Genomic DNA, 24,053 nt, shown 5'->3' with positions numbered 1-24,053 from the left:
ATGGGGTTTGGTTGTTTTTTACCTGCTCTAGTTAATATTTTTCTTATGTCAGCAACTATATTTATGTCAGCCGTTGAACTTAGGAATTATGTTTATTAAAAAAGACTAGTCAATTCACAATACAGAAGTGGAACTCACCGGCAGTCATAGATTGGCATACATTACTGTTTAAGCTGTAACTAGAAAAGCAAAATGTATATTCATGCCAAAATGAGACTAACCAGTAAGTACACACCCAGGGTCACATTCTGTCCTCTGAGACATTCATGCAGCTCCCACTGGAGTTACACATGCACAGCTGCAGGTTCAATTAAAAACCTGGGATGTCGTTTTTTTAAAAATCAACTGATGTAAAGACAAATGTCAGCAAAGGGGGTGCAATTAATTTTCCAATTCATTGGCATAGGAAGCTAGTAGCATAGCAGGGTGAAGCTCTTCTAATATTTGTTTTCTTACTAGTCACACAATCTGGTAAAAGTTATATCACTCCTTGCATGCTAACCCTACTAAATTGTTTCCTGTGCCAATGTTCCAATTGAATTTGGCAATATTTGGAAGATTTCTTTCTTATTCTGAAAAAACAAAGTTAACTGTGGTTGAAACCAGTCTCATCTGGTATTACTTGACAACTGATATGCTTTTTTAAAATGACAAAAAAAATCTGTGTTAAAATAATATCATGACAATGGGTTTAACTGAAGCCTGTATAGAGAGATCTATTAGAGTTCAGAATCAGTTCCCAGTAAAAGTTGTGGAAACTCCATCACTTGAGTCATTTGAATTTGCACTGGAGAATACACGTAGGAATATTCCGTAAGAAACAAACTAGCATTGGCAAGAGGATGGGATAGAGGACCTTCTTCTCTCTCTGATTTCTGTGATTCTAGAAAACAGTAATGTGCACTTCTATAGCATCTTCCATTGGCAGATCTCAACGCACTAGACAAATATTAATGAATTAGTCTTCACAACACAGTGCCATGCACACGGTGAATATTAAAGTTTCATGAGATTTTGTCCCCAGAAGTTCCATCCTTTGAGCACTGAAGTTTCCTTGCCTTGCCCCTTGGCAAGCAAGAATGATCTCCATTTCCCTGAGCATGATCAGTGCTTTTTAGGCATCAAAAGTGGTGTCATCTTGGTCAGTACCTATCTACATAGAGGCAGCACAATGCACTATCACGCTGGGAATCTGAATTGGGTTCCTGAGCTGAGTCCTTCACTACTTCGCTATGGCTGGCAGAGGCTAGGAGTGATTTTCCCCTGACCACTTAGCCCTCAGGAAGGGAGTGCCTCTTATTGCTAACAAGCAACCCCCCTCTGGCTGATCATCAGCCTGGCAAAGATGAATAGGGGAAGAATCATATCTTAGCCAACCTTAACTGAAATGGCAAATTGAGGTTTTTATAAAGACAGTAAAAAGAGGATCCTAGAGGACAAACCCCTAAAAGACTTTGCAGCCTGTGGTGCATCCACATGACAAGCAGGTATCCTCTCACACTATGTTTTGACACCATTCCCCTGCCCATTGTATTATGCAGAGGTCATGTCTGTGCCTCTGATGATAAATGACAATATATAAGGTAGTCACTGAGTATTAAGACTTGGCCAAGTCAAAAGAAGAAGAATCCTGATGTCTGGGTTTGAAATCATTCTTACTTATGAAATCATTCACCTCTGCTTCCCACATCCAAGGTAAGATTAAAGTCTTGTGAGGCAGAACAATTTATTTGTGAAGTTACTAGAGGGTCTTTGTATGTGGAAGGAGTTACCCAAAGGTCTTAAAACTGTGGAATGTCATAAATACTGATGTGTTGTAATCAGTTTAGTAAATTATAATGCAAGCCACAGAAAAATGAATAGAGAGGAAAATATATTCCCTGGGACTGTGGAGTTATTGAACAGATAATTTAAGGAGGCAGAGAAACTTCCCTGGATTTTCCTTTTAAAAACTTCTGAGGTCCTGGGACAACTTGGATACTGATGGAGGGAGGCACTTTTTGGATGTCTTGTGTGTAGGTTTGGAAGGATTAGATTTGTACTGGTAAATGTCGATAAATGCTTTAAAATAATCAATATTATCCATCAAAATTATTTTAAAAATTTGAATTCTGCCAAGCCTAGCTCTGTGTAAACAACATGCATATTTTGCCTTGTGGATAGTGTAAGGAAAGAAATGTCTGTGTACATCCAGTACAGTATTTACAAACCCCAATAACAAAAATAATTAAAGCTGTGGGGGGAGGGATGGCTTAGCGGTTTGAGCATTGGCCTCCGAAACCCAGGGTTGTGAGTTTAATCCTTGAGAGGGCCACTTCAGGATCTGGGGCAAAAATCAGTACTTGGTCCTGTTAGTGAAGGCAGGGGCCTGGACTCAATGACCTTTTGGGGCCCTTCCAGCTCTGAGATAGGTATATCTCCATATATTATTATAATTTACACTACAAGCTAGGGGTACAATTCCCATGTCGCATAGACATACTTCTGCTAGCTGTCATCTGAGCTAGCATGCTAAAAATAGTATTATAGCTGCAGTAGCATGAATGGGGCAGTGACAGCACATGCTAGCAGCCCTGAGTTCATACCCACAGGGTTCGGGCGGGTTTGTACTCAGGGTGGCTAGCATTGTGCTGCCACTGCCTCTGCTACAGCAGCTACACTACTATTTTTAGCATGCTAGCTCATATGAGAGCTAGCATGAGTGTGTCTACACAAGCTGGGCATCACACCCATACCTCATAGGATAGACATAGCCTTTATGATATGTCTTTTAGTAAAGCTTTTGATATTGCTATTTGTTCAGTTGGGGAAGATTTAAATATTATGTGTATTTTATAATAGAAATATATTTTTATCATGCACTCTGCAGTGTTCTGAACAATGATGTGTAATTGTGTGTAGTGAACCATTGAGAACTTGGAAAACATTGGAAAACATTTATTGTTTTACATATTGTCAGGGTGTCTTGGAAAGCACACTGCAGCTGGAACTCAATTACTGAGAGCAGTCTGTCCAAATAACTCTGAGAGAAACATTTTTCCAGAAGCCCTCTTTCCATCTGCAAATGTAGAGGATGCCATTAACCAGTTGTAGATCAGTGTTCGTCAAGGACCTTTCTATACTGTCCCTGAGCTTTTTCTTACCATTTCTCTCTGTAGCATTACCATCAGTACTACTCCCCCAGTGGTAGCAAAGGTGGGAGCTCTACTATAGACAGGGCACCAGCATCTGCTTGCATTATCACCGCATTGTTTACAGTTGCTTTCAGCAGGGTAACTTGCCTACACCAGTGTTGTCATTGTTGCTAACACCAGAAGAACTGCACCGGAACCAAAGCAATGGTGAGAAATGCTAAGAAAATGCTCATTGTAGATACAGCCCAGTTCTTCTGTCCTGAGAATCTAGCTCAGGGGGAGTTTAGTTTAACCACAAGTATGTTTGTGCATCGTTGTTAGCACTTTCCCACGGTTTCTTAGATGCAGCTCTGGTCCATCCCAGCAGCAAATTACGCATATTACTGTCATGCACAGAGGAAACTGGGGTAAGCAGCCGTGTGAGACAGCAAACAACCTCTGTTATGGGACCTCTCGCTGACATGGTGACATTACATTATCAGTGAGCATATGTGCAGATGGAATGGAGACACATCAAGTGTGGTTGTAGACTGAAAATGACTAATATTGGTACTACAAAGTACCATAGATAATTATATTGTTCATTTTCATTGTGTTCAGTGACAAATCTAACTGCCAACCATGGAAACTCAATCTGGGATCTGAAATTGAAGCTGGGTTCTCCCTGCTTTTTACTTCAACACCAATACTAAAGATTCAGAAATCAGAATCTGTCTGACAATTTTACTGATGATGCAAGAGGCAGAATAGAATCCAGTTCAGTCTACTATAGCTGTATTGGCTCCTGCATTGCAAACAGAAATTCATTTTTTCTCTTTGGGAGAAAACTGTCCTTGTGCAGAGGGCCAGCATGAGGCGCGTCTGTCACTAAAGACCCATCTAAACTCTTAAATTTGGCATAAATGGGCTCTGTATGGGGTTGAATTTCACCCTAAATTGGTAAAGTCAGCAAATATAAATTCAAGACAGTGAGCAGATACTCTGCAGATTTAGGAAGTGCAGCATTCTAAATATTTAAAAACTTACGGAAAATGTTTAGCTGTAATGTCAAAGAAAGGCATTTCATTTTAAACAATGCTTCTATTCAAGGGACAGGATTATTTTGTCTTGTTTTCAATGGTGAAAAGAAAGATTGAGTAATCAGCTCTTTGTAACATCTGAAGTTATCTCATTTCCAAGCGAATGAGCTTCCCTACAGTTATTACAGTATTCATGCCCCATTTACTGTTGCTGTACTTTGCTTTCTAGGAAAGAATGTTAAGCCAGAGATCACCTAATCTGCCAACATTCTAGATACACACTGTTTATCGTCCTGAAGGAAACAAGTAAAAGATCTTTCTGAGTTTACAGCCAATCTCCACACTGTCTTCTACAGAAGATATGTAATCCTAAGGGCATCTTCGGCCCATTTTTTTGTCAACAGCATTACTTAGTGTGACAGACCCAGACCAGTGGGGTACAGGAGTCTGGTAGAGGGCAAATATACTGGTCACTGGATGAGTAGTTTTCTGTTCCCTGAGTGACCAGAGCAGGGGCTGCACGAGAGTAATCAGGAACCTGCTAGAACCAGTTAAGGCAGGCAGGCTAATTAGGACACCTGGGTTTAAAAAGGAGCTCACTTCAGTTTGTGGTGTGAGTGTGAGGAGCTGGGAGCAAGAGGTGCAAGGAGTGAGAGGGTGTGTTGCTGGAGGACTGAGGAGCACAAGCGTTCTCAGACACCAGGAGGAAGGTCCTGTGGTGAGACTAAGGAAGGTGTTTGGAGGAGGCCATGGGGAAGTAGCCCAGGGAGTTGTAGCTGTCATGCAGCTGTTACAGGAGGCACTATAGACAGCTGCAGTTCACAGGGCCCTGGGCTGGAACCTGGAGTAGAGGGCGGGCCTGGGTTCCCCCCAAACCTCCCAATTGATCCGGACTGTGGGTTCTTCCAGAGGGGAAGGTCTCTGGGCTGTTCCCCAACCCACATGGTGAATCTCTGAGGCAAGAAAATCCGCCAATAAGTGCAGGACCCACCAAGATAGAGGAGGAACTTTGTCACATTAGACTTACTACTGCCAATAGCAGGAGTGACACCAAATATGTTCTAGTCACCCAAAGTTCTAGAAGATGATATAAACAATTTTAGATTCTTCCTATTTTTCTAGTTTTAAAAATGTGGAAAAGATAAATTAACATTTGCAGACTCCTTTCTATGTGCCAGGAGTGCCAGGGATGGAGCTAGCACCAGACACTTGCTCTAGGCAAATCAGCCACTACCACCTACTGATCAGGGTAAGTAGCAGCTAAAACAGGAAACACATTTGGAGTGCAGCAAATCATGTCTCAGTTTTGCCTCCATAATTGTTAGACATTTCGGCCCTCATTCAGCAAGGTATTTAACCATATGCCTAATTTTAAGCGAATTAGTAATCATATTCACTTCAATGAGATTATTCATATGCTTATATAACCAGGATGGGGGATGCTGAGGCAAAATGCTGTATAACTATACATTGTCTGGCTATACTGAAAAAAAGACAGGGGACACTGGATATGGTTTAACCAGGATGCAACTTTATTATTAGATGTCTGGGATTACCTGGCAGATAAAAGGTGTACAGAACAGGTAACTCCATGATCATTTAAATATCTAGCCAGGGGCTTCTGCCAGCCCCTCCTTTTTCCATTCTAGTCCCCAGCAAACCCATTGCTGGAACCTTATCATCCCTCTCCTCAAATGAGGGTGTCGGAGAAAAATATAAAGTATCTGACTTTGCTGCGCCCAACCAAAAGAGTGAGAACTTTGTTTTTCTCTGACAAGGGTTAAGGTGAGCTATAAAGGAACGGGATTGGCTCCCTGACATGCCAGTCATAGGAGCCCTGGACTCCCTCCCCACCCCATTTCACTCATTTAATAAACACCTCCTTTAATTCCATTACCAAGCCATTTATCCGGTAACTGTCTCCCTTTCCTATGGCATACCTGAACTGGACATCTGCCCCATACTGGCATAATGAGTTGAGACATCATCGCTTAACTCGCTTCCCTACTCATCGTAACACATCGTAACCCCTCCTGAACCCGCTGTGGGGAAGGCAAAACATTCCCACTCCAACTTGGCCAATCTGGTGGTGAGGGAAAAATTCCTTCCCAGCTCCCCTAGAAAGGAGCAGCTAGCGCGATGCCCACAGATGGTCCCAATCAAACCTGTCACTTCCAAGGGGTGGGAAGATAGGTGCTGCCCCATCTGGTCTGGGGAAAAGGTGTTGGACTTGCCCTTGGACTTGCCCTTTATTAATTCCCCAGCCCTTCCGGTCCCTGAAAGAAGGTCATCATCACCATGCAGCGTCTGTGTGTCTCTCTCTCAACCCTACCCTTACAGCGATATACTCAGGGGTGAAAGTAAAATTGAGCTCTTACCATCTTACTAGCTGGTACGGGGCCAGTTCTGCTCACTCCCTGCCCCCCCGAAGGGGCAGGGCTGGGGTCAGCGGTATGGGCCGGTACTGGTGGCTACTTTTTACCAGCACACCGTACTGGCCCGTACCACCTTACTTTCACCCCGGATAGACTCCTTCCTCCAGCAAGCCAGACAATGACCCCACTTCCCCTGCTTAAGGTGCAGTGCAATCACTCCCCTTCTTCCTGCGCCTCAGCTTAACTCTCTGCTAAAGCGCAGGTCGGGTTCTGGCTTGTCAGAAAGCATTGCACAGAGTTAAACCTCGGGGTTCTGATTTGTAAAACCCTGAAAAATAGATGTTAATAGTCCACAGGGCTGGCTTTAGGCACTACAGGGCCCGATTCGAAGGAGCTGCCACCGAAGTCCCGCTGCTGTCTTCGGCGGCAGCTCAATTGCTGCCGTGGAGGAAGGACCCTCCACCGAAATGCTGCCGAAGACAGCGGCAACGATTGAGCTGCCGCCGCCGACAGTGCCAGGACTTCGGCGTCAGCTCAATCGGCTGCCGGTGCCTTCGGCGGCACTTCAGCGGAGGGTCCTTCCTCCGTGGCAGCGATTGAGCTGCCACCGAAGACAGCGGCGAGACTTCGGTGGCAGCTCCTTCGGAACGTTGCAGGGCCCTCTTAGGGGCACGGGGCCCAATTCCGGGGAATCGGCTGGATCACCCTAAAGCCGGCCCTGCCAGTCCATTTCAAAGAAAAACTATTGTGCACTTTCTTAGTAAAACAAACATGTAATTCACACAAAACACATTATGAATAGTATAAAATAATGTAAATAGTATTTGGAATACTCTGTATAACTTTAAAAAAAAAAAAAGCTATTAGACAGTAGAACTACCGGTGTTCCTTATACAGACTTCCCCCTTTTGTTTCTATTAAAAACATTCAAATCTAAGGTTTCAATGTAACATTTTCTATATGTTAGCACATACATCAGAACACACTCCCTTCTGATCTTCTCTCAGAAATGATTTCTTAGTCTTTATAGTGTGGCCACAGGGTGCGTCACCTGGGCTGCTTAGAGCTTGAGAAGAATGGCAGCATCTCAATTCTTTTCCACACGCTTCGGAACCTGGTCAGCAAACAAACAATCTGGGGCTCCACAGCCAGGAGCATTCCAGCCCTCAGATTAACAACTTGCTCATCCTCTCAGATGCTGGTGAAACAGAAATCTGCAGCCTGTATCCAAAGTGGCACAGTGATTGGGATCAGCATATAAAATATCAGCTTCCTGGATCTCTGTAAGTATGTCTACACTGCAATAAAAGATCTGTGGCACAGCCATGGCTGGCCTGGGTCAGCTAATTCAGGCTTGCAGGGCTCGGGCTGTGGGGCTAAAAAATGCAGTGTAAACGTTCAGGATGGGCCTCAAAGTCTGAACATCTACACTGCTATTTTTAGCCCCGCAGCCTGAACCCCTCGAGCCGGAGGCTCGACCAAGGCTCTGAGACTCAGCTCCATGGCTTTTTTATTGCAGAGTAGACTTAGCCTATAAGCTCTCACTTTATAGGAACCATCTTCTCGCCTTCAGCCCAGCTAAGTCAGGCAAGAATTCGCAAACCTCCATATCCCTAAGTGCTACCCCGTTCGTTCTCTGTAGCTGAGGCAGAATCTCCATTTACAGCAATTAACTGGTAGCTAAATGTAATTTCCACAGACTCTGTAGCCACTAGAAGTGACAAATGCTCCTCCCAGGTTTCCTTCTAGGTCCATAAAACACACTGCAGTGGGCCAAACACTATCCTAGTGGGATGCTTCCATAGTAAATAAAGCTACAATAGCACTGACCTCTGTCCAGCGTGGTACAGGGATTGGGACCCAGCGCTCACAGCAGACACATCTCTTACTCCTGCGTTACTCATTGAGGGGGACAAACAATAACAGAAAATGTGGAAATTGCAAAAGTTCTAAATGACATTTTTGTTTCTGTTTTCACCAAAAAGGTTAATAGCAATAGGATGTCTAACAGAGTGAACGCCAGTGAAAGTGAGGTAGGATCAGAGAATAAAATAGGGAAAGAACAAGTTAAAAATGACTTAAACAAGTTAGATGTCTTCAAGTTACCAGGGCCTGACAAAATACATCCTAGAATACTCAAGGAGCTGAATGAAGAGATATCTGAGCCACTAGCAATTAACTTCAAAAAGTCATGGAAAATGAGAGAGATTCCAGAGGACTGGAAAAGGGCAGATATAGTGCCAATCTATAAAAGAAGAAGGTCAACCTGGTGAATTATAGATCAGTCATCTTAACTTCAGTACCTGGAAAGATAATGATGCAAATAATTAAGCAATCAATTTGCAAACACCTAGAAGCTAATAAGGTGATAAGTAACAGTCAGCATGGATTTGTCAAGAACAAACTGTGTCAAACCAACCTAATAGCTTTTGTGACAGGGTCAGGCCAGATGGTGACAAGAGTGGTTGAAGGTAGATACATTAGTTCCAGGTTAAGCAGGTCCCTTTTCCCTGAGTAAGATAACAGGGACTATTCCAGAACACTCAGAAACTTTCTAGAACTAATTAAAGCATACAGGCTAATTAGGACACCTGTAGCATTTTGGGAAGCTCTCACTCCAGTTAGTGAGGTGTGCATAAGGAGCTGAGAGTGAGAGGGTGTGTTGCTGGAGGACTGAGGAGCACAAGCGTTATCAGACACCAGGAGGAAGGTCCTGTGGTGAGACTAAGGAAGGTGTTTGGAGGAGGCCATGGGGAAGTAGGCCAGGGAATTGTAGCTGTCGCACAGCTGTTCCAGAAGGCACTCTAGACAGCTGCAGTCCACAGGGCCCTGGGCTGGAACCTGGGGTAGAGGGCGGGCCCAGGTTCCCCCCAAACCTCCCAACCCCAATCCAACATTGGAGGTTCCACCAGAGGAGAAGGTCTCTGGGCTGTTCCCTGACCCAGATGGTGGATCAGCAGAAACTGCGGGGATTGTTCTTACTCTTTTTTCCACCATACTGGCCAGTGATGAGGCTATCTGAGTGAGCAGCAGATTTCAGCCACGAAAGTTGCCAAACTGAGGGCTACTGTGAATCTCTGAGGCGAGCAAAATCCGCCAATAAGTGCAGGACCCACCAAGGTAGAGGAGGAACTTCATCACACTTTCTTTGATGAGTAACAAGCCTTGAGGATGGGGGGGAAGTGGTAGATGTGGTATATCTTGAGTTTACTAAGGCTTTTGATAGTGTCACACATGACCTTCTCATAAACAAACTAGGGAATTCCAGCCTAGATGGAGCTACTATAAGGTGAGTGCATAACTGGTTGGAAAACTGTTCCTAGAGAGTAGTTATCAGTAGTTCACAATCAAGCTGGAAGGGCATATCAAGTGGGGTCATATAGGGATCGGTTCTGGGTCCGCTTCTGTTCAATATCTTCATCACTGATTTAGGTAATGGCATAGAGAGTACACTTATAAAGTTTGCAGACGATACCAAGCTGGGAAGGATTGCAAGCGCTTTGGAGGATAGGATTAAAATTCAAAATGATCTGGACAAGCTGGAGAAATGGTCTGAAGTAAATAGGATGAAATTCAATGAGGACAAATGAAAAGTACTCCACTTAGGAAGGAACAATCAGTTACACACATACAAAATGGGAAATGACTGCCTAGAAAGGAGTACTGCAGAAAGGGATCTGTGGGTCATAGTGGATCACAAGCTAAATATGAGTCAATAGTGTTTCAAAAAAAGCAAACATCATTCTGGGATGTATTCCACTCTACTGTGCGCTGATTAGGCCTCAACTGGAGTATTGTGTCCAGTTCTGGGTGCCTCATTTCAGGAAAGATGTGGACAAATTGGAGAAAGTCCAGAGAAGAGCAACAAAAATGATTAAAGGTCTAGAAAACATGACCTATAAGGGAAGATTGAAAAAATTGGGTTTGTTTAGTCTGGAGAAGAGAGGACTGAGAGGGGACATGACAATGGTTTTCAAGTACATGAAAGGTTGTTACAAGGAGGCAGGAGAAAAATTGTTCTCATTAACCTCTGAGGATAGGATAGGGCTTAAATTGCAGCAAGGGCGGTTTAGGTTGGACATTAGGACATGTGGATATGTGTGTGTCTGTGTGTATCTATCTATCTATAGATAGATGTATTAGGGCTGTCAATTAATTGCAGTTAACTCAGCAATTGACTCAAAACAAATTAATTACAATTAATTGCAGTTTTGATTGCAGTTAGGACTAATTGTTGCTACCTTTTCTTGAATATTCTGTTCTTTCACAACATCCAAGAAATGCTCTACATGTATTTCAGCGTAATATCTCTCTTCAGTATGCATTACTGTTAAAGCAGATGACTGCAGTGTCCATGCAGCATCAATCAGGTGTGCAGTGACTCCAAGATTGCTGTCATTGCTCAAGGATGTCCAGTGATCACTAGTCAAAGCAACAGCTAGCGCATTTTTTTCAGAAGCTCCAACTTTGTAGTCTTCTTGTTGTGATATAGGTCGTGTATTTGTGATGCAATGGTTCCTCAGGAGGGCAAGATGTATGACTAATTGGAAGATGCACTTTGAATAACATCTCTCAGCCCTCTGTTTACAATGTTGAGTGCTGTGCAGTCCATAGCTATCCACTTTGCAATAGCACTGGTTAAGCTGTTGTATTTTGTTTGATCCATGGGCTTGTAGCGATCCCGAAACTCTGTAAACATACTCTATCACGGCTGGTGCGATTCATTTGCTGTTGATGGGTTATCTGTACCACGAGAACTGGAGGGGAAAGCATGTTTAGCATGTAGGTGGTACTGCAGACTTGAAGTATTTCAATGGTATTGGAACTTAGCCTTGCAATCGCTATATATAACTGTCTTTTTATCTAGTATGATCAAAACTGTGATTAATCTTGACTAACTTTTTTTTAATAGCTTGACAGCCCTACTTATCAAGCTCAGTCTTGAAACAAGTTAGTTTTTTTTTCTTTTTGCCCCCACTACTCCCCTTGGAAGGCTGTTCCAGAACGTCACTTCTCTGATGGTTAGAAACTTTCATCTAACTTCAAGCCTAAACTTGTTGATGGCCAGTTTATATCCATTTGTTCTTGTACTACCACTGGCCCTTAACTTAAATAGCACCTCTCTCTCCCTGATGTTTATCCCTCTACTGTATTTATAGAGAGCAATCATACTTCTCCTCAGCCTTCGTTTTGTTAGGCTAAACAAGCCAAGATCCTGAAGTCTCCTCTTTTAAGGCAGTTTCTCCATTACTCTGATCGTCCTAGCAGCCCTTCTCTGAACCTGTTCCAGTTTGAAATCATCTTTGTTAAACATGGAGGACCAGAATTGCGCCTAGTATTACAGATGAGGTCTCAGCTGTGTCTTGTACAATAGTAATAACACTTCCCTATCTCTACTGAAATACCTTGCCTGATGCATCCTAGGATTGAATTAGCCTTTTTCACAGCTGCATCACATTGGCAGCTCATAGTCATCAACACCCAGATCTTAATCCTCCTCTGTCACTTCCAACTGATAAGTCACCATGACCTTTCACTTTGCACTAAGACTGACAATTAAGGATTAATTCACAGCACGATTAACACATTAATTTTTAACACATTAATCCCACTCCAGAGGCAGCAGGGGGCTGGAGCCCCAAGCCCCACAGGCAGCAGGGAGGCTGAAGCCCTGAACCCCAGAGCTCCGAGGGTGGCGGGGGAGCTGAAGCCTGGAGACCTGAGGGGGGCTGAAGCCTGGAGCCCCACACCCTAAGGGTGGGCTGAAGCCTGGAGACCCGAGGGAGGCTGAAGCCTGGAGCCCCACACCCACACCTGGAGCTCCACACTCTTGAGGAGGGCTGAAGGCTGGAGACCTGAGGGGGGCTGAAGCCTGGAGCTCCGGAGGCAGTGGGGGAGCTGAAGGCCAGAGTCCCATGGGGGGCTGAAGGCCGGAGCACCCTGCCCCAAGGGGGGGCTGAAGTCCCAAACCCCATGGGGCTGAAGGTAGGGTATCACAGTTTTTTCTAGTGGGGGGGTCCCAATTTTTTTAAGTCCAAAATGGGGTTACCAGCACAAAAAGTTTGAGAAACACTGCTCTAAAGTTTGATGTTGGGTTTTATTTTTGAGTGCAGTTATATAAAAAAAATCTACATTTGTAAGTTGCACTTTCACAAAAAAGGAGTTGCACAATAGTAGTTGTATGAGGTGAACTGAAATATTTTCTTTTATTTATCTTTTTTACGGTGCAAATATTTGTGATAAAAAATAATATAAAGTGAGCACTGTACACTTGGTATTGTGTTGTAATTGTAATCAATATATTTGAAAATGTAGAAAACATCCAAAATACTTAAATAAATGGTATTCTATTGTTTAACAGTGCGATTAAAACTGCAATTAATCACAATTTTTTTAATCATTTGACCGCCCTAATATTTATATACGTTAAATTTTATTGAATTAAGTTTAAGTATTTTAGGAGCTCATATATATAATTTTCTCTCTCTGGTTTTATTCTTGCTTACATTTATAATTAGGAAAGGGGGATTTCTTTAAGTGTGTCTGAAGTCAAGGTTTCATTTTAATAGCTGAAGTTTTCTTTCCTATAACTTCCTCTGGAGCTTCCAAGATAGACTGGTTTAATTCATAGAGAGACAAGATGGGTGAGGTAATAGCTTTTATTGGACCAACTTCTGTTGAAGAGCCAAGCTTTCACATTTACACAGAGCTCTTCTTCAGGTCTTCAGCTCTGTACGAGCTCAAATGCTGGTCTCTCTCACCAACAGAAGTTGACTCGATAAAAGATATTCCCTCACCCACCTTATCTCTCTGATATCCTGGGACCAACACAGCTACAACACTGCAAACAACAATGGTTTGATTCATGTCAGTGGCATGGAGCACAAAAAATCATAACTGTTGAGAGTAGGCACAACCTCCAGATTCCAGTTTGGCCTCACTTGGAAAACTGAGTTCAGTTCTGAGCCCCAAGTGACAGGTATGGCAATTTCCTGCAACATCATGGTCAAACCTCACTGAATTAAGTTAAATTGTATTGAATTAAGTTTAATAATCTTAGGAACTCATTGTATTAAAAATGCAAATGTTTAAGTGTTATTGTGGGATTAAGTATCAAAGGGGTAGCCGTGTTAGTCTGGATCTGTAAAAGCAGCAAAGAGTCCTATGGCACCTTATAGACTAACAGACGTATAGGAGCATGAGCTCTCGTGGGTGAATACCCAGTTCTTCGGATACAATCCCAATTGTGGGATTGTATATAACTAGAAGACTTGACCTAATGTGAACCTTGGCAAGTGCTATGATTTTCAAAGGACTTTTTTAAACAATGGGCTAAGACAAGAATGTACAGTTAGTTGAGCAAGTTTTCTAGGAAATATTTGGGAGGAGGAGAATGCAAATGCCCACCTCAACAACTGGTCTTTTGAAGCTTCAGCCTGGGGAGAGGATTTTTGTCTACAAATTGCCTTTTCCCAGGATCAAAAGGTCCAAAGGACTAACTCACACATTCATGAGTGTCCTTGTTCTGAACCTAAGGAGTTATTAACTTGTAGCCGTAGGGGGTTGTGAGATTTGAAGGTCTGTTCACCTGCCAGAGCTCTTGTTGGAGTTGGGCTGATCTCTGGTGAGCTTACTAGTGTGTGTGTGTAAGGGGTTTTTTTTTTTATGTTTTCTCTGTAATGCTTTTACCATAAGAATAACTGTGCTTGCTTAAGAAGAACTGTGTGATAATTTAACCATGAAAATTTCACTATTTAGAGCCTCTGAGGAAGGGAAGGGAAGCAAAGCAAGTCTGCTGAGGCAGTCTGCATTGCTGGGGAATTCACAGTGTAGACAGGGAATCATGCAGCCTGAAAATACCCGGGGCCAGGAGGGAAAGAGATGTGGGTCTCTGCCCAAGAGAGGTGATGGCTGAGGACCCAGAAGCCTAGAGTGGGTGCCCATGCTGGACCATGAGAGGGAAATACAAGTGCAGTTGCCACAAATGGTGACATCCCACATCTCGGGGAAAAATTGGACAGACAAATTGGATGGGAAAAGCAATAAAAACAACAGGAATGTTGGAAAAAATGGGATGCTATAAGGTAAAGTTAACAGAGATGGGAATGTTCAGTCTAGAACAGACACATAATAGCTGTCCACAAATAAGTGGCACCTCAGTCTCTCCTATTCCATGTCTGTAGCACACAGTAGTTTAGTCTCCTGAGGACTGAACTGCTTTAGTCTAACTCAAGTTATTGGGCTTAATATAGGTATCTGGATGAAATTTAATGGCCTGTGAAATACAGATCAGACTAGATAATCCAATGGTCCCTTCTGACTTTAAACTCTGTGAACCTATAAGTAAAGAGGTATTTATAAATAAACAAGAAATAACAATACAGAGGACTGGGAGCAATTATTCTTATTAGTCAGTAAGGATAGATAAGAAGTAATGTGCTTAAACTGTAGCAGGAAAAATGTAAGTTAAATACTAGGAAAAGCAGCGTAAGTTGTTAAGTCAATGGAACAAACTGTCAAGGGTGATTGTGGAACCTCACCTTCAAGGCTGTGCGCAAGTCTGCCTGCCTACCTTTCTTCTTTGATCCTCCACACATCATGCATCCGAAGAAGTGGGTTGTAGCCCACGAAAGCTTATGCTCTAATAAATTTGTTAGTCTCTAAGGTGCCACAAGTACTCCTGTTATTTTTGCGGATACAGACTAACACGGCTGCTACTCTGAAATCCACACATCATCTATATGTCACGCTTCTCTCCTATGTGCATCCTTCACCCGCTCCCATTTTTGGTTTCTTTTCTTGTCTTTTCAAGCCACTGCATACACTCGGAACTTTCTCTCATCACATATGCCAAGTGCCTTCCTCCACCTGCAGATCCCTCCTCTTCCCTTAACACCAAGTTCCATGTAGCTTTCTACAGTCAATGCCACACACACATGCTGTCTCCACTCATTCTTGATGTTCAACAGTTATCCCATTTATGGCATCTTCATGAATTAAGGACCCTCAAGGGAGAGACCAGGGCAAGATTTTCAAAAGTGACTAGTGATTTGGAGTGCCTCCATTTTGGGGGCCCAACTTGAGATACTTTCAAGGGGCCTGATTTTCAGAGGATGGGCACTGAGTACTTTCTGAAAATCAGGCTCCTTTTAAGGTGTCTCAAGTTGGACCTCCAAAAATTGGGGTACCTGAATTTATTAGTTACTTTTGAAAACCTTGGCTGTCTGTTTTTTTTGTTTTATTTTTTTTTAGCATGTTTAAAATATCATGTAAAAAGATAATAAAAATCATTAGCTGTGTCAAGACATCTGTTTGGGAATGTTTAATAATAACTAAATCTGCCAAAGTGTAGTGACGTGGATTAGATCAGTGGGTCTCTACCTTTCCAGACTGCTGTACCCTTTTCAGAAGTCTGATTTCTCTTGTGTACCCCCAAGTTTCACCTCAATTAAAAACTACTTGCTTACAAAATCAGACATAAAAATACAAAAGCACAAGATTACTGAAATATTGCTCACATTCTCATTTTTACCATATAATTATAAAATAAATAAATTGCAATATAAATACTGTACTTACTTTTCAGTGTATAGCATATAGAGCAGTATAAACAAGTTGTTGTCTATATGGCATTTTAGTTTGTACTGACTTCGCTAGTGCTGTTTATATAGCCTGTTGTAAAACTACGCAAATATCTAGATGAGTTGAAGTACCCCCAGAAGACCTCTGTGTACCCCAGGAGTACACATACCAGGAGAACCATTGGATTAGATGACCCACTGGAGATCACTTCCAATCCTAATCAGTCTGGGTTTTGGTTTTGTTTACATGTATACACCAAGGAAGGAGTCCCCCTTTCCAAGCAGCAATTGCTGGAAAGAAAGAACAGGAATAAGGTTATTGGACTTCTCCTTTTGCTCTATTGACACAAATGGCCAAAGACAGCTGAATGCTAAGGAAGCCTTCAGCAAAGCTGCAGATTGGAGGTTCCACTATCGCTTACAGTACTGGGGAGCAGGAGGAGGTCATTTCTGGGGAACGAGGCTTGGGGGGGAGGGGAATCAAGAATCTTTATTCAACATTACTTTACAGCTTTTGTGCGCCTGGATTGATTTGTTGTGGGAGAGCTGTTGGAGACAGTAGATTTGGCACTGGCCATGGCAGCTGAGAGCCAAGAAAGAAGTTCTATGCCAGCTTAAACCCTGGCTTCGTTCTTTCTCTCTCTCTCCCCCCCCACATCCCTCCCCTCCCCCGCGTCCCCCACCCTACCCCACTTTGAAGGACAGAAGAGAAAGAAGGGGAGAGAGAAACTTGCAATGAAAACCAGAGCACTGGGTTAATGAAGCCCATGCAGGCTGCAATAGACTGGAAAGATACACACGAGGCACTTACTCTACCATCTGGCATGCAGTTCTGCTGCTGCCCTTACTACATAGCTTAAAAGGAATAAGCAAACAAGTAAAACTTTTTAAGAGATACCAATTGCGAAACCCAAGCCATGAATCTGTCAGCTTATTCTCTTCCCTTTTACCCCACCTCCCTCTTCTTTTCCTCAAGCCTTTTTCAATTCTCATGCCTATCTGTGAAAATGTATACTGCCTTGTCAGGTTTTCAGAACTGACTCATTTCACCTATTTGCTGCTAAAGAGGAGTTGGGGCCAAAGCTATTATATTTATATTGTAATTGCTTAACTTTCTTTTACTCAGAGCCATAAAGTAGTACATTTAGTAGCAACAGCAAATGACCCATCTTTAGTCTGTGGTTTGTTTAAAATCTGGCCCGCACTGATATGGAAGCAGGGAAGTTTTAGGTTAGGTGAGCTGAGCTAGTTCAGTGATTTTTTAAAAAAAAAAAATTCAGTAACAAATAGTTGGGCACTTTCTCTGTGTTTTGCATTCATTGTGCATTTGTGATGCTCATTTTTCCGGAGTTGGGTGAAAAATACTGTCTTGGGGTCAGCCCCCCCCAACTTGTGAAAATCATCATATCTCAGTTGAAATCAATGGATCTATGACAATTGACACCAGTTGAGGATGTGACCCCCTGACATAAAACCTCTCAAACTAGTGCTGAAGGAAATTTTTTGATGGTTCATGGGTTTGGAAGAACATTCTCATTATAAACATTCCTCTTCAGCAGCTCTGATCAAGCTGGACCCTTTCTTATGATGAAGAAGCCAAAAAAAATGTCAGCCAGCCACAACCAAAGTCTTTTGTCAAGTAGGATGAATAAACTCTGGATTCTAGTTAATTTTGAGGCACCTGTTCAGTGAAAACCTACACCTATCATTCTGTAAAATGTATGTTCTCAAGGTGCAGTTCAGAAACAGGATACAATAAGTTTCCCATCAAACACACTTGTGTTCCAGGACTGTGTCCCTGTTTCAGTCTTTTATGTTAATATCCATTTGTGGTACTGCCAGGACTAAAGTTGAGTATTTTTTTGGTTCACTGGCAGTTCTGAAAAAAAAATTGTTTCAGATTAAACAAAACATTTTATTTCAATTTTGGGCATTTGTTAACATTTTTAAAATAACATTAAAGGAAATTTCTAAATGAAAAGTCATTTCAAATAGAAACATTTCCTTTCATAACTAACAAAATGAAACATTTCAATTTTTTTTTTACAATTTGTTTAGGGTTTTTTTGACCAAAACAGATCAGCAAAATTGACACAAATTCGCAAAGTGTTTGTGTCACCAAATCTGAATATTTTTTTTTTTTTTTTTTTTACCAAAAAGAGTCTTGGTCAAAGATTTTTGCCAGCTCTAATCAGGACAACTGGGGAGATGCAGCTTGTCCAGTAGCTTTGTCAGTGTTAGCTATTGAACCACTGATTTTGACCTGACTTGCCAGTATTAATTCCCAGCTATCTTAATTCAGGCAAAGCAAAAACCTTCAAAAAGTGCATTCTTTTTATGAGTCCAAATGGTGACCCTCAAACTGACCAGTGGCACCTAGAAAGAACTACATTCTGTCAAGAGTGGCAGGTTTTACATGTCCTAGTTTCCCTAGGAGAAGTATGTCTTGTGTGTGTTAGAGCTATTATATATACGATACTTTTAAAATAAAATAGTTGGCATGACAACAGGTCAGATTTTCAACCTGGTTTTCACTAGGCCTCCTCTGTCCCCCCTTCCCCCACCCCCCATCTGAAAAATTGCAGGTGCAAATAACTACAAAATCAGTGAAGGTCATTTGAATTCTACCTACTTGATTCCATTCACAAATTAGGTACACAGCTGCCCAAATAACCCTACCTGCAATGCAGACACAAATCTGCAACCCCCAATTTTGAGGATGCAAAAAGCAAGACCAGCTTTTGAAAAACTAGAAGAAAGGTACTAGTAACAAAGAGCTGAAAGAAAGCAGTGGTAGGCAGACCACAGAAAGTTTGGTGGCTCAGTTTGGATGTGTGGTTTGTTTAAGTATCTAAATGTTCACATGCTTATCTAAAGCTATCCAGACTTCTTTGGTCTACAGATATTGGGCTGGACATCTGAGAACCAGCTTTCTTGATTTCTGGTACTTTCTGTTTCCCACCAAGCTGGAAATACCACAAGGACAGTCTGTCTTTCACAGTATTTTGGCACTTCTGCTTCTTGTTCCAGGTGGGACCAGGAAGTGAAAAGGTGAACAAAAAAGAAAAATAATTGGGAAAAAGTTAACTGAACATTTTTGTATCTCAGAATTTAAAAAAAAAAATCAGCCTGGGTTTAATTTGCACATTAGGCAACGGTCGGGGTCATTTCTTACTTTAGTTAAACCAGTTCACTTCTCCTTAACAGAAACATTGTTCCTTTAAGAAGCTTCAATGACTTGCTCCAATAATAGAAAAACAACATGAAACAATCAAAATAAAGCTATTGAAATTATATCAAGTTGGGATAAAACAATAACACTCGTCCTTGTCATGGAAGTGTAGCCCTGTGTTCTATGAATGTGTCAGTGCTTGTGGTGTATTACATCTATTTGTTTTCTTTGTCCTTAACCGCTTTGTTCCACGGGTCAGGATATCCTGATGCTAAGCACTCCTGCAAAATAACATTACAACAACAATGGTATAACACTTAGGGAGCACTTCACTTTTTTCAAACCAGGGGTACCTGAAAGCACTGACTAGTTAGATCAAATTCAACAAATATGCTTATAATACAGCACCACGACCCACATTAAAAATAACCATATTTTTGAAGAACATTGCTGTCTCTAGTCTGAAGTGGGAACAGTAAGGTAAACATGGCAAAGGATGCTAGAACAGTGGAAATATCATGCTGCTCCTGTTGATGTTGGCATAACAAGGAAAAACTTGTGCATTCTGTTTTTTATACTTAAGGATGTTAACTTTCAATCCATTCACTTGAATCTTCCCCCCCCCCCCAAAAGAAGGAAGAACCTGTTTGTTTGCCAGTTTATTTTTCCATCTGGAAAAGAAACAGGACACTGAATTTAACCAGGAAAGAGTAAGTCTATTATCTATGGATAAGAGGAAAAATTACAATGCATGTTAAAATTCCTGTTTAGTGAATTTTCTGTGGTTTTATTCAAAATAAAAAGTAGATGGTACAGTAAGCTGCCCCCACACCATCAGTTCCTTCCTGCACCCCTAAACAAGCACCAAGGCTGAATGATAACCCAGCACAAAAAGGAATATAGATTAAGAATGCAGACTGTGTCAGAACAATGAAAATGCCAGACAAAATAAAGGGTCCTGGTACTTGGGGATGTGAAGCAAAAAGGAGAAGAAGGGATTGTTCTAACATCTGTCTAACAAACAATGCTCAGACATGTTTAAAAATGTCCCAGTAACCCCATTTGCTAGTGAAAGTGCTACTGCTACAATACCCCACCTCATTTCTGTGTGTGACAGAGCTGTTCAGAGCAGACACCAGGCATCTTTTGTTTTGTCTTTAAAGGTTGGCGATAATAATTGTCTTCTGCGTACAATCAGTGAGTGATCACTAGCCACCAGTTAATGTCCTCACATGAACTTATTCCTTCAGTCAGGTGGAGCCTTGCACCTAGCAGCCAAAATAATAAGTCCACAGTGGGACCTCCCATGGAAAAGTGGAATGTCAACAACTTAATTTCCATGCCAGTCAAGCCCTGACATTTCTTTCTTTCTTTTGTTTTTGATTATTTTTCTTCAAAAATGAAATTTAAAACCAGAGCTGTTTGCTAAGATTACACAACAGCACCAGACTTGTGAATGCAGATCTTACCGCTTTCCTGATTCACTTCTTTCACAGTTAGCTTTGGAATGTGAATCAATGTTATTTCCCTTGCAGCTGAAGGGCAGCTAAGGTTACAAAGGGATTTGACTAATAGGCCAAAACTCCCTTTGGGTTTGCCGAGAACCAAATGACAGAAAAGAGGAAGAAGACGGAGGTGGGTGGGCAGGAAGCCTGTTTAATTCCATTACCGTGTAGATAAATTCAAACAGCCTTCTTAATATCTTCATCATAATGCGGTCATTAGTGGAAGGGAGTGATGGCCTTCTGCCAGTCTAGCCAGCGAGAGGCAGCTGTGAACTGGTTCTGCTGGGCTGCTCAAGCTTCTCTCTGTTTACTGAGGGCTGCTTTAGACTGCACGGCATGATTTGGTGAAGCTCTTTTTAATAAACCAGCAGCTGTTTACCTGATAGCTCCTGATAACAAACCTGTAGATGAAAATGTTCCTTCACTGCAAATTCCAGCATCTTGCAGTAGGGTGACAATTCCTGAAAACAAACAAACAAACAAGCAAACAAGAAGAGAAAAAGGGAGGAAAAGAAAATACCTCACTGGCTTCTCTCCCCCACACATTCTTTTTTTTTTTTTTTTGGCTGATGTTCCAGCTGTAGCCTGGGATTAATTAAGTGTTGTAACTTGGAGCCTGAGACAGAGGGTGAGTGAAAAAAAATGCATCTATCGCTTAATCTCTGAGGAGGAAGAAGTACAGTAACTGCTTCAGCTCACTTACCAGTGGGAACCCTTGGAAAGCACATCTCTCCACGGTGTTTGTCAAGAGGCAGTGAGGCTGCAGAAGCCTTTTCCTTAGTTGCGGGGGCCCATTTTTATTGTTTTCATTTGTGTCTGGCTAAGAAGTGTGTCCCTAGTCCAATAGCAGGAGCAGCCCTTTCTGGAGAGCACAGGACAGGATGCCTGTGCTAGACAGGTTTATTAATTCAACAGAGCTGGGCAGGCTGTGGAGGACAGGGGAAGAGCCGATGCCCTTTCCCATGGGCAGCCTGCCCAGCTATCAGCCGGGGACCCTAGCCTGCGAGTTGCCTGAGATGATCAGGATGGTAAAGCTCATTTGGAAATCCAAAAGTGAACTGCGAGGGACCAAGCAAAGATGGATTCTGGAAAATGAAGATGCTCTGGGCAGTTTATCAGGTACATTTAATATGTTCTATAAAAGGTGTAGTCTCATCTAATCGTGCAAGCTGCTGGTTTCATAAAGTGGGACTCAAGCACTTAAACTGTGTGTGTGCATGTGTACAGGGGAAGGCAGTGGCTGAGAGGAGAAGTGTGGAGCTTTGGGACTTAGGGGTTGTGACTGACATACTAATGTATTGAAATCCTGTACAGCAGTCTGCACCCACTCACTCAGGGGAGTACCTGTTTCATGACAGGCAAGTGAAATAACAGGGTTATTTTCACTGTCCACCCTGATGGTAAACAGCAGGCGAGTAGGATTTGTGCCTGGCTAATCCATTTGTATGACAGCTTTGCAAGGCTGCTCTAAAAATATACATGTGTTTAACACAGGTTTTGAGCACAGCCACCTTATTGAAAAATGTAACACTGCCAGCAATAATTCTAAAATCCCAGTTTATTATTGTTTGTAGAGGGTCTAGGAGCCATGTCCACTTTTTGAGAATGCCACAGTATTTCTTTTGTGTGGTCACAAAAATTAAAATCCAGAAAGGAAGGCTGTGGTGAGGGTTTTGATCTGTGCCTCAGGAGAGCTGGGTCCCATGGCCAGCTCTGCCACAGACTGCCTGGATGAGCTTGGACATGTCAGTTGGGGCCAGATTTTTAAAGGTATTTAGGCACCTGTATATTCAGGTAGGCACCTAATGGAATTTTCAAAAGCACCGAGGTGCCCAACCCTCATTGAAATCAGTTCAGCAAGGTTTTTAAGCAGGTGCACAACGTTAAGCACATGAATTGCCTTACTTACTTCAAAGTCAAGGGGAAGACTTGCATTGGCTTCAGTAGACTTCAGATGAGGCCCTCTGTGCCTTGGTTTCTCATCTGCAAAATGGGATTAATAACACTTCCTTTCTCCCGTCTTGTGTTACAATCTATTTAAATTAGGAGCTCTTTGGGGTAGGGACACGTAAATATAGTGCCTAGCACAATAATGGCACCCTGGTTGCAATCAGAAGCCTGTAGGTGCTACCATAATTCAAATAATAAGCATAAATATTAGCACTTCATGTGAAACCATCCTGTATGTGGAGTAAGTATGCTGTGAATATTCTGGAATCCATTATAAAGAGTTTATCACACAATATGGATTACTTGAGTAGTACGGGGCAGGGTATGTGACATGCTAATGAGCTGGGGAATGACTGGGAAAGGCAGATGTAGCCAATCATCTGTGTCTCATCCTTAACTATTCCTGTTAAAAAACTGTATCATAAAAAAGTGCTTACCTCATTTTTATTTTGGAAGTGGCGGGGGAGAGAAAAGTCTGTCAACTCCAGAGGAAATGTAAAACCTTCCACCTCCCCTGAGTGGGAACCACCAGTGACCGGTAAATTAGAAGAAGTCTTTCTACAAAGGTTGTCCTGGGTAAAGGAAGAGGCTTGACCGCTGTATTAAGTGTGTAATAAATGAGATGGGAATGCAAAGGAGCAAACTGATGGGATTGTGAGGTTTGTGTGGCAAGTAGGAACTGAATGCTCAGAAGGATGGATTTTGGTCAAAGAGAAATGAACCGATGATTCATCCACCACATTTTTCATGTGAGTAGTGCTGGAAATATTCAAAAAAGCCACCTAGGGAGAAAGTACAATCACATCATGTTCAGTGCAGCACCATTTATTTAATGAGCAAGGTTCACCTCCAGACTTCTGGAGGCATCTGTGAGTGTACGTTTAAGAGCAGGTGGAGAATAGTGGGTTGGAGGGGGAACAGTAAGAGAAATGTAACAAAATGTTACAAAAAAAAAATAGATTATAATCTTCATGGACCCTGATTCTTCCACCAGCAGGATGTGAGTAATCCCCATTGACTCAAATAGATATTACTAATATCCTGTGAAATCTGGCCTTATGGTGCCAATTCTACTGTGTTACCCCAGTGTAAATCCAGTCTAATTCCTGAGCTCAGTTGATTTACACCACTGAGAGAACAATATGACTCCAAAACTTTCAACAGTTTACAAATCAATCCCCTATGTGATGAAGTTGACTTGGGAGGTTGGTTCTTTTTTCCCCTCCTCCCCACGGCAATTGTCATTGTGGTTTCCCATTTTGTTCAACAGCGGGTTCCTCCTATATGTGGGGAAGCCAGTAAAAATCTGTCCAGTCA

General features: G+C 42.2%; 1 protein-coding gene across 2 annotated transcripts in view; it reads left to right on the top strand.

The window, feature by feature from the left end:
* PDE7B (phosphodiesterase 7B) overlaps positions 1 to 24,053 on the top strand; it is a 271,346-nt gene that overhangs the window by 128,240 nt on the left and 119,053 nt on the right. The window contains exon 1 of one of the 2 annotated variants that reach the window (XM_024208000.3): positions 21,665 to 21,905. The exons of the other annotated variant lie outside the window; for it this stretch is intronic. Coding sequence (XP_024063768.2) covers positions 21,668 to 21,905 — 238 coding nt within the window. The 5' untranslated portion in view covers positions 21,665 to 21,667. Of the gene's footprint in view, positions 1 to 21,664; positions 21,906 to 24,053 lie in introns of those variants that run through there. 2 annotated transcript variants of the gene reach the window in all.

Source organism: Terrapene carolina, unplaced genomic scaffold (assembly GCF_002925995.2).
Source record: "Terrapene carolina triunguis isolate 2854851 unplaced genomic scaffold, T_m_triunguis-2.0 Scaffold85, whole genome shotgun sequence".
In the NCBI taxonomy this organism is placed as follows: domain Eukaryota; kingdom Metazoa; phylum Chordata; order Testudines; family Emydidae; genus Terrapene; species Terrapene triunguis.
This window is presented reverse-complemented; position numbering and strand designations above follow the sequence as displayed.